This window comes from Chanodichthys erythropterus, chromosome 9 (assembly GCF_024489055.1).
Source record: "Chanodichthys erythropterus isolate Z2021 chromosome 9, ASM2448905v1, whole genome shotgun sequence".
Taxonomy (NCBI): Eukaryota; Metazoa; Chordata; class Actinopteri; order Cypriniformes; family Xenocyprididae; genus Chanodichthys; species Chanodichthys erythropterus.
This window is the reverse complement of record NC_090229.1, coordinates 39,075,594-39,090,477: the sequence shown is the minus strand read 5'-3', so window position 1 is coordinate 39,090,477 and position 14,884 is coordinate 39,075,594. Positions and strand designations below refer to the sequence as shown.

The following is a 14,884-nucleotide window of genomic DNA, read 5'->3' as shown; positions in this document are numbered from 1 at the left end:
TTAGACCCAACCTACAGTGCTTGTTTTGGTGTCGAGAGCAAGGCTTGACTGTTCTGCCTGTATTGGGACAGTTTCATAGTCATTCTCCATCCCAGAGTCCTCAGAGAGTGTTGCACACGTGTGTCCGGTGCCTCCTGTGATCTCTCGGAGCGCCCCTGATATGGACCGTGACGCTACCCTCAACGCCCCCGCTCGTTCCCACCGCTCACACACTCTTCTTCCCGTACGAGCCCCCTGTGTGAGCTCCGTTATGAAGTCAAGACTCTGGGAAGGCAAGCTGAACAACGGCAGTCCCCGAAAGAACTCCGGCAGGGCCGTGGCAGTGCTCCGCCCGTCAAACTGCGCCAGCACGAACCGCTCTCCCGCACGACCCAGCAGATAGTCACCCAGAATGCAGCTCAGCAATGCATCGAAGACCTCGGAGCACGACAATGATTGGACACCACTGTTGGTCTCATTTTCTTCTTCCGTTTCATGCTTCGTTCCTCGACAGCTCCATCGCTTGGCCCGCTCGCAGGCCTCCGGGGTCAGAACCATCACCGCCTTGCCTCCGCACCGCCGCACCTGCTCCAGACAGGAGTGCAGCCAGGGCACGGGACCCAGTGCGTTGATCTCGGAGCGGTTCCACAAGTCCAGAGACACGGTGAAGCCGAGAGCGGAGAGACTTGAGCACAGACGGCACAGCAGCTGAATGACGGTGGCGTCTGCATCAGGAGGACACACCAGAAGCAGCTCCACACCAGCCGCCACCGCAGCTGAAACAACAACACACATCAACGTCAGCAGACAAACCACTTCAACTACACTCTTAAAAATAAAAGGGGGTTTTCGCAGTGATGCCATTAAAAAGAACCATTTTTGGTTCCCCAAAGAACCTCTCATACCGCTTTTCCACCAGCATGAACCGGGTACTACAGTAGTTCAGAGCTGGTGCTATTTATTGCTGGTTCGGAGATGGTTCGACTGATGAGCCTTCTAAGAACCGATCTCCAAACGCGGTACTTTGATGTCATATACTGATCGGCATGCACAGCTTCAATGCATCTCGAACAAGCCTTCCATCAGCAACGGCGGACATTGCGTTACTACTGATGTTCATGACTTTGCAGACCTACATCGGCGGCATCCAAACACGGTGAATCCAACACGTTCCTGCAGCTCGCTGTAATTTGTATAGATGGAGATTACAATCAAGCTGCTATTAGCTAGATTAGCTGCTATTTAAAAAATGGCAGTCACAAGATTCTTGTTGGTCACGGTGACCCCGCCCCCAGCCCCTGACGCAAACGGTTCTTACTTCTAGACCAGCAATGTTTTGGTGCTACTTATGAACAGTGTTGGGGTCACGCATTACAAATAACTTGAGTTACGTAATCAGATTACTTTTTCAAGTAACTAGTAAAGTAACGCATTACTTTTTTAACAGAATATCTGAGTTACTTTTTCACATGTATTGACTGACAGCTCTCCTGTCCTCATGTGGAGAGAAATAAAGCTCAGAGGTGTTGTGTGCGCTGTGTGAACATGATGTTATTGCAGTTCTGAATTTGCATTTCCTTCAGCCTGAGGCTTATTCATTTCACTTTTGGTGTGGAAGGGTCTTTAAATTTGTTATTAAAAAACAAACAAGCAAGCCCAGCCCAGGTGAGAAAAAGTAATCCAAAAGTAATGTAACAAGTAATGTAATGCATTACTTTTCATAAAAAGTAACTAAGTAACGCAATTAGCTACTTTTTTAGGGAGTAACGGAATACTGTAATGCATTACTTTTAAAAGTAACGTTCCCCAACACTGCTTACGAACCACTTTTCCTGGGGTGTGTTTCCCAAAAGCATCATTAGCCAACTAACATCACAAGTTCCGTCATTACTAACATAGTTGAATGATTTGGTGTTTCCCGAAACCATCATTCAAACGAACATTGTGGTTGGAACAACTTGATAAATAATTATCTTAAACAAAATAAGCAAGCTGACATTAAGTACAATATATATCTTTGGTCAATAATAATATATCTTTTATTTAGAGTATATACAAATGTCAACAGATTTAAAGCACAGTTTTTGAAGAGTACACATGTGCATACGTGCTCTAGTATGTAAGAACGAGCCTATGATTTAATCCGGAAATAAAGCAAAATAACTGAGAAAAATAAGAATTAGTCCTCAGATGCCATGTCTGTAATGTATTGCAAAAAAAAACTAGCATTAATTAAATCTCAAACAGATTCATTTAAAGGTGCCCTCGAATTAAAATTTGAATTTACCTCGGCATAGTCGAATAACAAGAGTTCAGTACATGGAAATGACATACAGTGAGTCTCAAACTCCATTGTTTCCTCCTTCGTATATAAATCTCATTTGTTTAAAAGACCTCCGAAGAACAGGCGGATCTCAACATAACACAGACTGTTACGTAACAGTCGGGATCATTAATATGTACGCCCCCAATATTTGCATATGCCAGCTCATGTTCAAGGCATTAGACAAGGGCAGCCAGTTTTAACGTCTGGATCTGTGCACAGCTGAATCATCAGACTAGGTAAGCAAGCAAGAACAACAGCGAAAAATGGCAGATGGAGCAATAATAACTGACATGATCCATGATAACATGATATTTTTAGTGATATTTGTGAATTGTCTTTCTAAATGTTTCGTTAGCATGTTGCTAATGTACTGTTAAATGTGGTTAAAGTTACCATCGTTTCTTACTGTATTCACGGAGACAAGAGCCGTCGCTATTTTCATTTTTAAACACTTGCAGTCTGTATAATTCATAAACACAACTTCATTCTTTATAAATCTCTCCAACAGTGTGTAATGTTAGCTTTAGCCACGGAGCGCTATCAAACTCATTCAGAATCAAATATAAACAATATAACAGTATACAATACTCACATAATCCGACGCATGCATGACGAACACTTTGCAATGATCCATTTGAGGTTTATATTAGCTGTATGAACTTTTTTCATGCACTGTTTAAGGCAAGCGCGAGCTCCGTGGGCATGGAGCACGAGAATTAAAGGGCCAGTAGCCCTGAATCGGCTCATTTATAATGATGCCCCAAAATAGGCAGTTAAAAAAATTAATTAAAAAAAAATCTATGGGGTATTTTGAGCTGAAACTTTACAGACACATTCAGGGGACACCTTAGACTTATATTACATCTTTTTAAAAAAAGTTCTAGGGCACCTTTAAAGAAGTTATTACCTGTGTGACATCATTAACCAACATGGCTGAATGACAGGTTTGCAAAAGTACGGTTTCGAGAAACAGTGGTGACTAGCTAGTTCATTTGTTCAATTTACTATGGTCGTGAAGCAGCGAGTTACATCATTGTATGGGAAACTCACCCCTGGTTCAGAGCTGGTTCTTTGGGTGTCAAAAGATGAAGAAATGATTTGAAACTAGGCTCTGGCTCTGAACCAGCACTCACTCTTGATGGAAAAGCGATATCGGTGAACGGTTCTTAAAATATTTTTTTCTTAGGGTCAAGAACATTTTAATAAACTTAAGAACCTTTATCACTATAAAGAATCTTTTGTGAAATAAAAAAAATCCATGGATGTTAAAGGTTCTATAAAGATTTATAGAAAGGCCAATAAAGATTTATTTTTATGATTGTATAAGGAGCGAGTGGCGAGGTGAGATCACAAAGAAAACTCACAGTTCACATCATCCACCTTCAGCCATCTGAACACCCAACCTGTTATAAAGAGAGAGGAGTGATTAACACTTCAGCTCACAAAGATACTCATTTCACCCAAAAATCAGAACAATAACATTTTTTTCAGGATTCTTTGATGAATAGAAGGTTCAGAACTACTGCAACAGAAAAAGATCCTTATTGTTGAGCTCTGGTCTGTGTGTGTGTGTGTGTGTGTGTGATGCTCACTCTTCAGTGTTCCCTGCACTGCATAGGCTCCCAGCACTGACAGGCACACCAGCAGCACACACAGCACCAGCGGGAAGCTCCAGTGAGCCCTCTTCACTGCAGCAGTGACAGAGACAAGAACACGGAGAGAGAGCCGTTATTAAATTACATCACAATCTGCAATGCGTTATGTTGTAGTACTAAAGTATTATGGCACATTAATTCTGTTCTCTCATCAGAACTAACGGATGTGAGTGCTTGCCTTCAAAAGGACACACTGGTCCCACGTAACCTTCCATTCCCGCCACTTTAACCTGGACAAGAGACAAAACACTGCCAGTTTCCCAAAACACACAGATATCAGAAGTGAACTGTAAAGATTGTGCAAAAAATGTATTCAGTACCTGCACACATAATAAAGGATGACGTTCCACTTGTAGAAACTCTCCATGAAACTGCTGCAATGGATGAAAGAAAAGATAAGTGTTAGTGAAGTAAACATAACGTAACACTTTATTGTATGTAATAACAGTAAAATATGCATATACATTACAAGCAACTACACCAAACCCTAAATATGGTAAGACTATTTTTATACAGTGTCTTTTACACGTTTCACTATAGTAATTAAAACTATAAATCGTGCAAACCATAATCTAAACCTGGTAACACTTTATTTTATGTTACGCATGTTACATATAGTTACTATAGTAATAACTATAAATTATGCATAATTACAAGCAACTAACTTTAAACCAATGCATGCGTTAAGTTTAGGTTTAGGGGTAGGTTCAGGACTAGTATCTAGATATTAGCCAGTTATTAATTATTAAGTATATAGTATGTACATGCGAAACAGGACTGTAAAATAAAATGATACCGTAAAAATTTTAATTCATATGACTCAGTACTTAAATGCATAACTATACTACAGTCAGTACATGTAGTTAATTAATTTTACTCTGTACCTATTTGTGTAATTAAAGTGTAACAAAGTCACTAAAATAAACTTTATTTTAAGGTGTCATTGTTACAGTGTAATTATATATTTAAGTACTGAGTAATACTAATTAACAACATGTCCTTACTATAGAGTTAGGGTTTGGTTGAGGGTTATTTGCATATAATTATGCATAATTACTACGGTAAGTACATGTAACATATGTAACAAGGACACTGTAAAATACAGTGATACCATAAAATGTGATCAATTTTCTCTTACTTGTACTGTAAGCTGTGTTTGCTCACTATTACTACTGCTTACAGTTACATCTGAACAAACCCCTAACCCAAAATATTAAACTTCATCATGTAACTTGTCCCACACCATATTGGATATCTCAAGCACAGTTTCCCACCCAGTTTCTGTGGTCGGCCTGGGTCCAGTTGTCGTTCTGGTGGGTGTGGACATGAGAGCTGGTGTTCACTGCATGGCAGCTGCTGTCCAGCCCTGAGCCCTTCCTACACAGCCACAGTTCAGCCTCCAGCCTGCAGGGCGCGGTGAGGTTCCAGACCAGAGCGGCCCGCTTATGATAAGTTACAGTCTCTGCCAAAGACACTGACACGCTGGAGCCTGAGACTGCCGAGAATGAAAACAGAGTGTAACTTTCATACAGTGCAGATTAAGTCAGCAGCGTTTGCACTGACTGCATTGTTATTTACTGACCCGGCTAACAGGGAATGTTCTCAGAACGTTCTGGCAAGGTTCTCTCAATGTTATTAACTCTGTCCCTAACATTGATGAAATGTTCAGGCTTGCCATGTTTTCACTGTTATATGGTAGGGGGCACTGATTCACAACTTCTGAAAGAGTACCGAATCTCCGGATCAAAACCCGGGCAAAAAAGGAGCAGAAACAAGTGATGAAAGCATTGCTTATGCACGTAGTAGTTTTGGAAAAACGCCTCAAATTATCAAACATTCTTCCAGTACCGTTAATAGAACATCTTTAATAATGTTTTAAAAACATTATTTATACATTATTCGTGGAATGTTTTTTTTTTTTTTTCTGGAATGCTTGAATTGGGCATTCATTGAACATAAATTTTTTTAAAATGTTACTAATTGTTTCAGAACATTCAATAAAACATGGCTGCACTAGACAGGCAGAAATAAAATGAAATTGATGCTACCTGACTAAAGAAAACGGAGAAAAAAAGGCTGTTTTCTTCCCTTTTGCCAAATAGCACCCATAATGCACTGGGCACATTACAATCCAAGGCCACGCCCACCAGTCTGCTATGAATACATTTAGAGAGTCAAATACTGCCTTGCTTTAGTAGGAAATACTTCTTGGCAAACTTTGAGTTATAATGGTGTTATAATGGTGTATTGTTCCCAGGTGAAGAATATGAAAAGCCACTTCCAGCCTGAAAACTCTTTAACTATACCAAGTTGTGGCTGAATATTCTGAAAATTCCCTGAATATTCCTTTAAAACATGTATTCAAAGTAGGAAGTGAATGCCGTACCTGTTTCATTCAAAAACGGACAATACTCTGTTCGAAGAAAGTTCCCCCATATCTATGCAAAGGTAGAAAGATAAGCATCAGGATAAAATGCAACAACAATAATATGACTAGCTTCCCATTTTACGTATATATTTATTTTCTTGCTAGACAGTTTTTACGTAGTTTTCACATTTATATGTGAGCATCACTGTATTGGCTAATAGCTTTAACCTATTTATTATGTGTCTTTGTATGCATGACTTTAATATATGCTGCTTTTCTATTTATTTGTTTAATAATTCAATAAGAGAAATACATTTGTTGCCATTACCTCAAAGCACAGACAGGGGGCGACAGAGCTCAGTGAAATCTCAAACTCATGGCTAGCGTTGTTCTTTACATTAAGGAAGAGACAGAAAGAGAAGTTAAAACTAATTCAATTGACCAATTAAATGCAACTGTATTATTGATCAGGGTGACATACCCATTCCACCTTAACACAGCGCCCATTCCTGTCCAGCCTCTGGCATGCGTAAAACTTTTGGGATTTCCATTTATCTGCATCGGCCGCATACAGTTTTATTGCTCCTGTCACATGGTCAGTTTTTCTGTGCAGCCTGGGTGCTGGAAACCAAAGGTCATAGATGGACTACAGATACATGACAGATCCAGTGACACCTGACCTGCACTGCATTAATGAATTGACACTTTTGAGTAAACTTTTCCATAATGGATCACTGGTAACTTATTTTAGCTGCTATTCTGCCATTAGAGTTTGAGTTCAGGGTAGCGGTTTGTTGGCAGTGTGAAGTCGTGAACATGTCTTTACAGTGCATTCAGTCTATACAGTGAACCCATGATCTGCAGCTTTGCTGATGTCACACTCTACCAATTAACTAAACTAGATGTGTAAACTGAACACAGATTCACTTACGTTTACAGAAGATGGCATCTAGACCCTTTGAACACGCTGAAAGAGACAAACTTGTCATTTATTTGTCTCAGATATGATAAGTGAAAGAGGCGTATGTGCTTGATTTACAGCATATTTACCTTCCTTTTTTGAAGGAATTTGTTTAGTGGAGTTTGTGTATGGAGAATGGACTGTGACGGTACTGCCGAGCTTTGCCTCTGGTATCTTCACCACTAAAGACATCCACACCTACAACACATACATCCATGAGCCACTTCACAATTCAATACAATTATTATAAATGCATGTTTGTCACGCACAAATTTAAATATGAATCAAAGATAACACAAGTACACACAACATGCAGTTTTAAATGAAGGTTTTTATTATGAAGGGAAAACAAAATCCAAACCCACATGGTCCTGTGTGAAAAAGTGCTGTTAAAACAGAACTGTGGTTTATCACACCTGAGCCACACCCAGGCCTGATTACTGCCACACCTGTTCACAATCAAGAAATCACTTAAATATGACCTGCCTGACAAAGTGAAGCAGCCCAAAAGATCCTCAAAAGCTACACATCATGTTGAGATCCAAAGAAATCCAGGAACAAATGAGAAAGAAAGTAATTGAGATCTATCAGTCTGGAAAATATCATAAAGCCATTTCTAAAGCTTTGGGACTCCAGCAAACCACAGTGAGAGCCATTATCCACAAATGGCGAAAACATGGAACAGTGGTGAACTTTCCCAGGAGTGGCCGGCTGACCAAAATTACCCCAAGAGCGCAGCGGCGACTCATCCACGAGGTCACAAAAGACCCCACAACAACATCCAAAGAACTGCAGGCCTCACTTGCCTCAGTTAAGGTCAGTGTTCATGACTCCACCATAAGAAAGAGACGGGGCAAAAATGGCCTGCATGGCAGAGTTTCAAGATGAAAACCGCTGCTGAGCAAAAAGAACATAAAGGCTCCTCTCAGTTTTGCCAGAAAACATCTTGAAGATCCCCAAGACTTTTGGGAAAATACTGTGGACTGACGAGACAAAAATTGAACTTTTTGGAAGGTGTGTGTCCCATTACGTCTGGTGTAAAAGTAAGACAGCATTTCAGAAAAAGACCATCATACCGACAGTAAAATATGGTGGTGGTGGTAGTGTGATGGTCTGGGGCTGCTTTGCTGCTTCAGGACCTGGAAGACTTGCTGTGATAAATGGAACATGAATTCTGCTGTCTACCAATAAATCCTGAAGGACAATGTCCGGCCATCTGCTCATGACCTCAAGCTGAAGCGAACTTGAGTTCTGCAGCAGGACAATGATCCAAAACACACCAGCAAGTCCACCTCTGAATGGCTGAAGAAAAACAAAATGAAGACTTTGGAGTGGCCTAGTCAAAGTCCTGACCTCAGTCCTATTGAGATGCTGTGGCATGACCTTAAAAAGGCGGTTCATGCTCGAAAACCCTCCAGTGTGGCTGAATTACATTAATTCTGCAAAGATGAGTGGACCAAAATTCCTCCACAGCGCTGTAACAGACTCACTGCAAGTTACCGCAAACGCTTGATTGCAGTTGTTGCTGCTAAGGGTGGCCCAACCAGTGATTAGGTTTAGGGGGCAAACACTTTTCACACGGGGCCATGTGGGTTTTGTTTTCCATTCATAATAAAAACTGCATGTTGTGTTATCTTGTGTTATCTTTGATTCAAATTTAAATTAGTTTGATGATCTGAAACATTAAAGTGTGACAAACATGCAAAAAAATTAAAAATCAGGAAGATAGATAGATAGATAGATAGATAGATAGATAGATAGATAGATAGATAGATAGATAGATAGATAGATAGATAGATAGATAGATAGATAGATAGATAGATAGATAGATAGATAGATAGATAGATAGATAGATGACCTTCAGTGTAGTGCTGTGATCAAATGCTGAGGAACGGAAAGTGAAATGGACAGTTGTGGTGTGCCGCTTAGAAGGGTACGTGTAGCACACTTGAACGTCGGCACTTCTATACATTTCCTCTTCCTCTCCACTGCCATCCGCTATAACAGCTTGATCTGCGTCTGAGAGTCAAGAAACAATCCTGTCGGTCAGCTGGAGAGATGCTCAGCCCCCCAAACCCACTGTGTTCAGTACAGTACCTCTGACTATGACGTTCACCAGGATCTTCAGGCACAAGCTCCAGGTCTCCTGCTTTTGGCAATGAACAAAGTAGGTGTCTAGACTGCTCACATAGACATGCTCGTCATCCCAAATGCAAGTATGGCCAACTAAGACAAGACAATGAGACAAATGAAGCCACTGCACAGTTCAGCTGGTCATGCTGAAATATCACACTTTAGTCAAGGTTTTATTACCTGATTTGACTTCACAGTGAATTATACCCTACAGAGACAAGACAATTAACAAAAATTCAGTCAAATTAACACACTAACAGAAATCAAATAATATTCATAACATACATGAGTATAACGATTCTCTCAAAAACATGAACAGGTCATATTTGACACCCCCCCCCCCCCCCCCCCAAAATGTAATTACTCCCCCTCATGTCGTTCCACATCTTTAGAACCCAAATTAAGATATTTTTGATGAAATCGTCCATAGACAGCAATATAATCAACACTTTCAAGGTCCAGAAAGGAACTAAAGACATTGTTAAAACAGTCATGTGACTGCAGTGGTTCAACCTTAATGTTATGAAGAGACGAGAATACTTTTGTGTGCAAAAACAAAACAAAAATAACAACTTTATTCAACAATCTCTTCTCTTCTGTGTCATTCTCATACGTTGTTTACGTCCAGCGCTTCCTGGTTCATTGTCAGAACGCCGACTCATTATTGGCCGGCTCCTGCGTCAGCTGATCACGTGATCAGTTTTGGCCAATACTGAGCCGGCATTCAGACGTAAACACAGAAGCTTCACTGTTACTGCGTCACCTGCGTAAGATAATGACAGAAGAGAAGCGATTGTTGAATAAAGATGTTTTTGTTTTGTTTTTGCGCACAAAAGTATTCTCGTCTCTTCATAACATTAAGGTTGAACCACTGCAGTCACATGACTGTTTTAACGACGTCTTTAGTTCCTTTCTGGACCTTGAAAGTGTTGATTATATTGCTGTCTATGGACGAGTCTCTCGGATTTCATCAAAAATATCTTAATTTGTGTTCTGAAGGTCTTACGGGTGTGGAACGACATGAGGGAGAGCAATTAATGACTGAAACTTCCTTTTTGGATGAACTAACACTTTTAGAGAAAATAATGTATACAATAAAAATACTTTTTTACTATTTGTGTGTCACAGTAGCACCTATTTCTGTTGATGGCTTTAATTTCAACTGATTAAAAAAGCAACACTGTATTACAGTTCTGTATGGATGCAAATGTAAGTGATGATGTGCTCTGTTGGTTTTGCATGAGAACAGACTGAGCGCGCAGAACAACAACAAACACGCACGCAACTCTCCACAGCAAACAAGAAAACTCACGCCCACTCTATAACACACACACACACACACACACACACACACACAGGTACACGCAAACACATGCACGCACGTACACACACACACAGGTACACACAAACACACGCACGCACGTACACACACACACACTGCGCCTCTGCAAACAGCCAAATTCCTAGTAAATGTATCCAAGTAGAAACATGTCTGAGCTGAACTTCAGCGAAACAACTGCACTGCCAACTGAAAACGACTAGAGAATAGGTCTGAAACCGTATGTTTTCATTATTTGAGGCTATTTTATGCATGATATGCTAGCTTATTACTGAAGTTATGTAAACAGACAGACGCTGGTCTACTGTACCTGTCCACAGGTGAGCGCCTGATCCTCTTTGAGCTCGATTCTCTCCAGCGCCTGTGTGAAGACCCACAGCAGGAGAGAGACCAGCAGCAGAGCCCACACACTCATGACACACACACACACACACACACACACACACACACTGGATCCCTGTCTGGATTCACACTGTAACTCAACAACTGCCACTCATCGATTCACAAGAGTCTGAAAGCGCTCGCAGAAACCCCGTGACAAGTTCATTCACACTGAGAGAGAGAGAGAGAGAGTTTATTGGTCTCATGATTCTGCTAAATATTATTTTGTAGCATCAATACTTCAAAATTATCTGAATCCTAATGAATGATACGGAAATAGTCAAGTGAAATAAATAAACTATATAAAAATATACAAACCTGATATTGAAAAATATTAAGCTATATTTATTGTGTGTGTGCTTTCCAGCTAACAAACATATGTTCTAAGAAAATTCCAATTAAGTTATTAAAATGTTACTTCTGGATGTTACATTTTTTCATGGTTCTGCGAACATTAAGGAATTCCATTTTATCATTCCGCAAAAATTGTGGGAAGGTTACTTTTGAACATTCTAACAACTTTCTGAACACTCAAAACATGTTAGACGAATGTCCAACTAAAAGAAACTTCCATGAATGATGTATAAATAATACATGAACATTATTAAAGACCAGATAACTTCGAAGGAATGTTCTATTGATGTTACTGGAAGAACGTTCCCTGTATCTAGGATAATCCCATTTAAAGCGTGGTTTCTTGAAAGGAGAGATAAGTCCTCTCAAATGAAAGCTCTTATAGATAGATGAAACTCTAAATGTATAGATACATGATTTATACAAGTTGTAAATTAGTAAGTGAATATTGAGGTTTACCTGTTTTGTGGCTTATAGAAAAAGTGAAACGACTTCCAGCGGTTCCCCGGAGTGAGTGGGATGGGGCGGGACAGTACAGCTGTTTTACAGAGAACTACTTAGAATAACAAATATCCTCCCACTCCACCCAGACCTGCACATCAGATCAGATCAGATCACACTCTCTGTACATGTTCATAACTGCACTTATATGACCAGCAATGCCATAAAATAGCCTACTTAACACACTTTATCAAGTGACAATGTCTGATTGATGCTGATGAACAGAAAAAGCTCCAATTAACTTAATTACAGTTAGGCTAATTTCTTGCCGCAGGGTTGCCAGACATTTAAATTAATAGACTGTTGCTACATGTTGAAAAATAAAGATTGAAAGGGTTATTTCTCAGCGATGCCACTGAAGAAATATTTTCGCTCCCCAAAGAACCTTTCAGTAAAGAGTTCTTAAAAGAACCATTTTATCACTTTGAGTGAAGAACATTTTAAATCATCTAAAGAACTTTGAACTCTGGGTTAGTTGGGTTGAAAATGGACAAACCAAGCCATTGGGTTGTTTTTAACCAGCAATTAGGTAATTTTATTGAACTCAACTAGCTTGAAATGAACCCCAAATATGTTGGAAATGAACATTAATACGTTTAATGAATAATAATTAAAAAATAAACATTTATTCTATTTGCTTATTAATAAATGTTCACCTTTTGATTATTATTGTTGCCTCTACTAATTTTTTGTGTCTGATTTTTAATTTCCAACATATTTTGGGTTCATTTTAAGCCAGACATATAGTGATTTTTAAACAATAGTTGGTCAAACATTTAACCCAACTGTTGGGTTTGTCATCTTTCAACCCAATTTGGGTTGTTTTTAACTCAGCATTTTTTAGAGGGAACCTTAAGAACCTTCACATAGATGTTAAAAGTTCTTCATGGAACCATAAAGAAACTTTATTTTTAATGTTTTAAATTTGTGATGTAACTGTTATAACAGCAGTTGTAAAAATAGTCGATACAGCAAGAGCTGTTATTAGACCAAATGCTTTTAAATGTCGATGCTCAAAATACAGGATATTTTTGTCTTACAGGTTATAGGCTATTTAAAGAATATTATTTGGGAAACACGGTCACTCATTAGCCTAATTCATAGGAAGGCTTGCTCCGAACGATGTGACCTTTGATACGAGCAAACGTCCTCAGAACAGAGTAAAGACACGCAATGGTTCTTTGCACGAGCGTGAAGCTAAATGACTGTTTTTAACATGCCTGCGCAGGGAGATCAGGTTGTTTATCGTGTACCGTGTCCTGTGCTTTGCATGTGCGTTAGTTTGTCACGCACAGAGTTATATGGGCCTTATGCAAATATACCAACTAAACCCAAAGCACTCATATTACATCTTAAAAGCTGCCGTGACACATTTGAGCACAAATGATCTGAAGCTGAACTTGTCTTTCCAGTGTTTGTGTTGTTCAAGGCACCATGTGTCTGCATGAACAAACATTTGTTTACACCAACTGAAAGCTGCAGTACATCATCAACACAATGTTTGTGATTCTCCTTCAACAAACACATGTCTTCCAGTTCAATACCCTGATAAACTCAGGAATAAGTCACGTTATTGAAGTGCAGTGGGTTGGAAATGGTATTTCATGTTTACTTTGAGATACAGTATAGGTCAGATTTGACGTCAAACACATCTGTTTACTTCAATAAGATTCCTGACATTTTTTCTCATTGCAGATTCAATTTCGTTTACAGAACTTAAATGTTGTGAACGTCGTTTCATGTTGGCTTTAACACTGAAAGTGCTTCTCAAGAAAAACAAATGAATTAGGCGCTGTCCCAAATGGAATCATCACAATCTTCCTCTAAATCCACGCTTTTTGTGACGTAACGCCTCTTTGACTGAAGTCCCGAAAGTCTCGTGGATTTAACGGACATGCAGTAGCCATTCTAAGTCCACAAGACCGCAAGTGCACATGAAGTGTTCCATTTGGGACAGAGCCGTTCTGCATAAAAGGGTTGTTACACTACACATTTCACTCCACTGACTTCCATTCATGCGAATGCAGGAACCAGAAACGCAAGTTTTGGGAATAGAAGGGAAGAGAGCGTAATATCTCATCTCAGAATTGGGCTCTCTAAACCAGTCGCTATCATTGGAAAACATGAATCTGGAGATTGTGATCTTCCTGAAACAGTCGAGCATGTTTTAATAAAGTGTAAACAAAGGATATGACAATGAAAGACTGCAACTTATAGCTTGATGAATAAAGTTTTGGGAGTTCACTGAAGATTTTCTTAAAGATCCAACAGTAGGCTAAGAGTGTTCAACACATTTAAACAAGATAATAAACCGGACTGAAAGGATAGTTCACCCAAAAATCTTCTTTGAGACGAACACAGTCGGAGATATATTTAAAAATATCTTTAGTCCTCCAAGGTTTATAATGGTTGTGAATGGGGGGCTGCGTCGGAAGCTAGTTATTTATAAATATGTATATTTTTCTTACAAAACTGCATCGCTTCGCTTCAGAAAGCCTTTATTAACCCCTTGGAGTCTTTCTTTTTATGGATGGATGCATTATTTTTGACTTCAAAACACGACCCCCATTCACAAACTTGGAGGACTAAGGATATTTTTAAATATGAAAGAAGATGGTGATACACCTTGGATGGCTTGAGGGTGAGTAAATCATGGGGTAATTTTCATTTTGGGTGAACTAAAGACTACATGTGGAGGGTTTTTAGTAGCCCACATAGTGTTCTCTCAACCGTCATAAAAGAATTAGAGGAATTCAAATTTGATTAATAATATGAAAAAAAAGTCAAAATGTTTTAAATATGTGGTTACAACGGGAGAATTCTTATACAGAAGTCAGAATCGTGTTCCAGGTTGATTTACTCAGAATTTTCTTTGAGTATATCTGAT

The 14,884-nt window shown here is 39.4% G+C and overlaps 1 protein-coding gene across 1 annotated transcript; it reads right to left on the bottom strand.

Annotated features, from left to right (window-relative positions):
- On the bottom strand, window positions 1–11,176 carry wu:fl23c11 (uncharacterized). The gene is given in 12 exon segments (XM_067394142.1): window positions 1–755; window positions 3,670–3,708; window positions 5,204–5,455; window positions 6,347–6,398; window positions 6,657–6,719; window positions 6,810–6,949; window positions 7,248–7,295; window positions 7,379–7,487; window positions 9,148–9,308; window positions 9,387–9,515; window positions 9,603–9,630; window positions 11,072–11,176. Coding segments are annotated over 12 exon segments (1,881 nt in total).
- Between the last annotated feature and the right edge of the window lie 3,708 nt (window positions 11,177–14,884).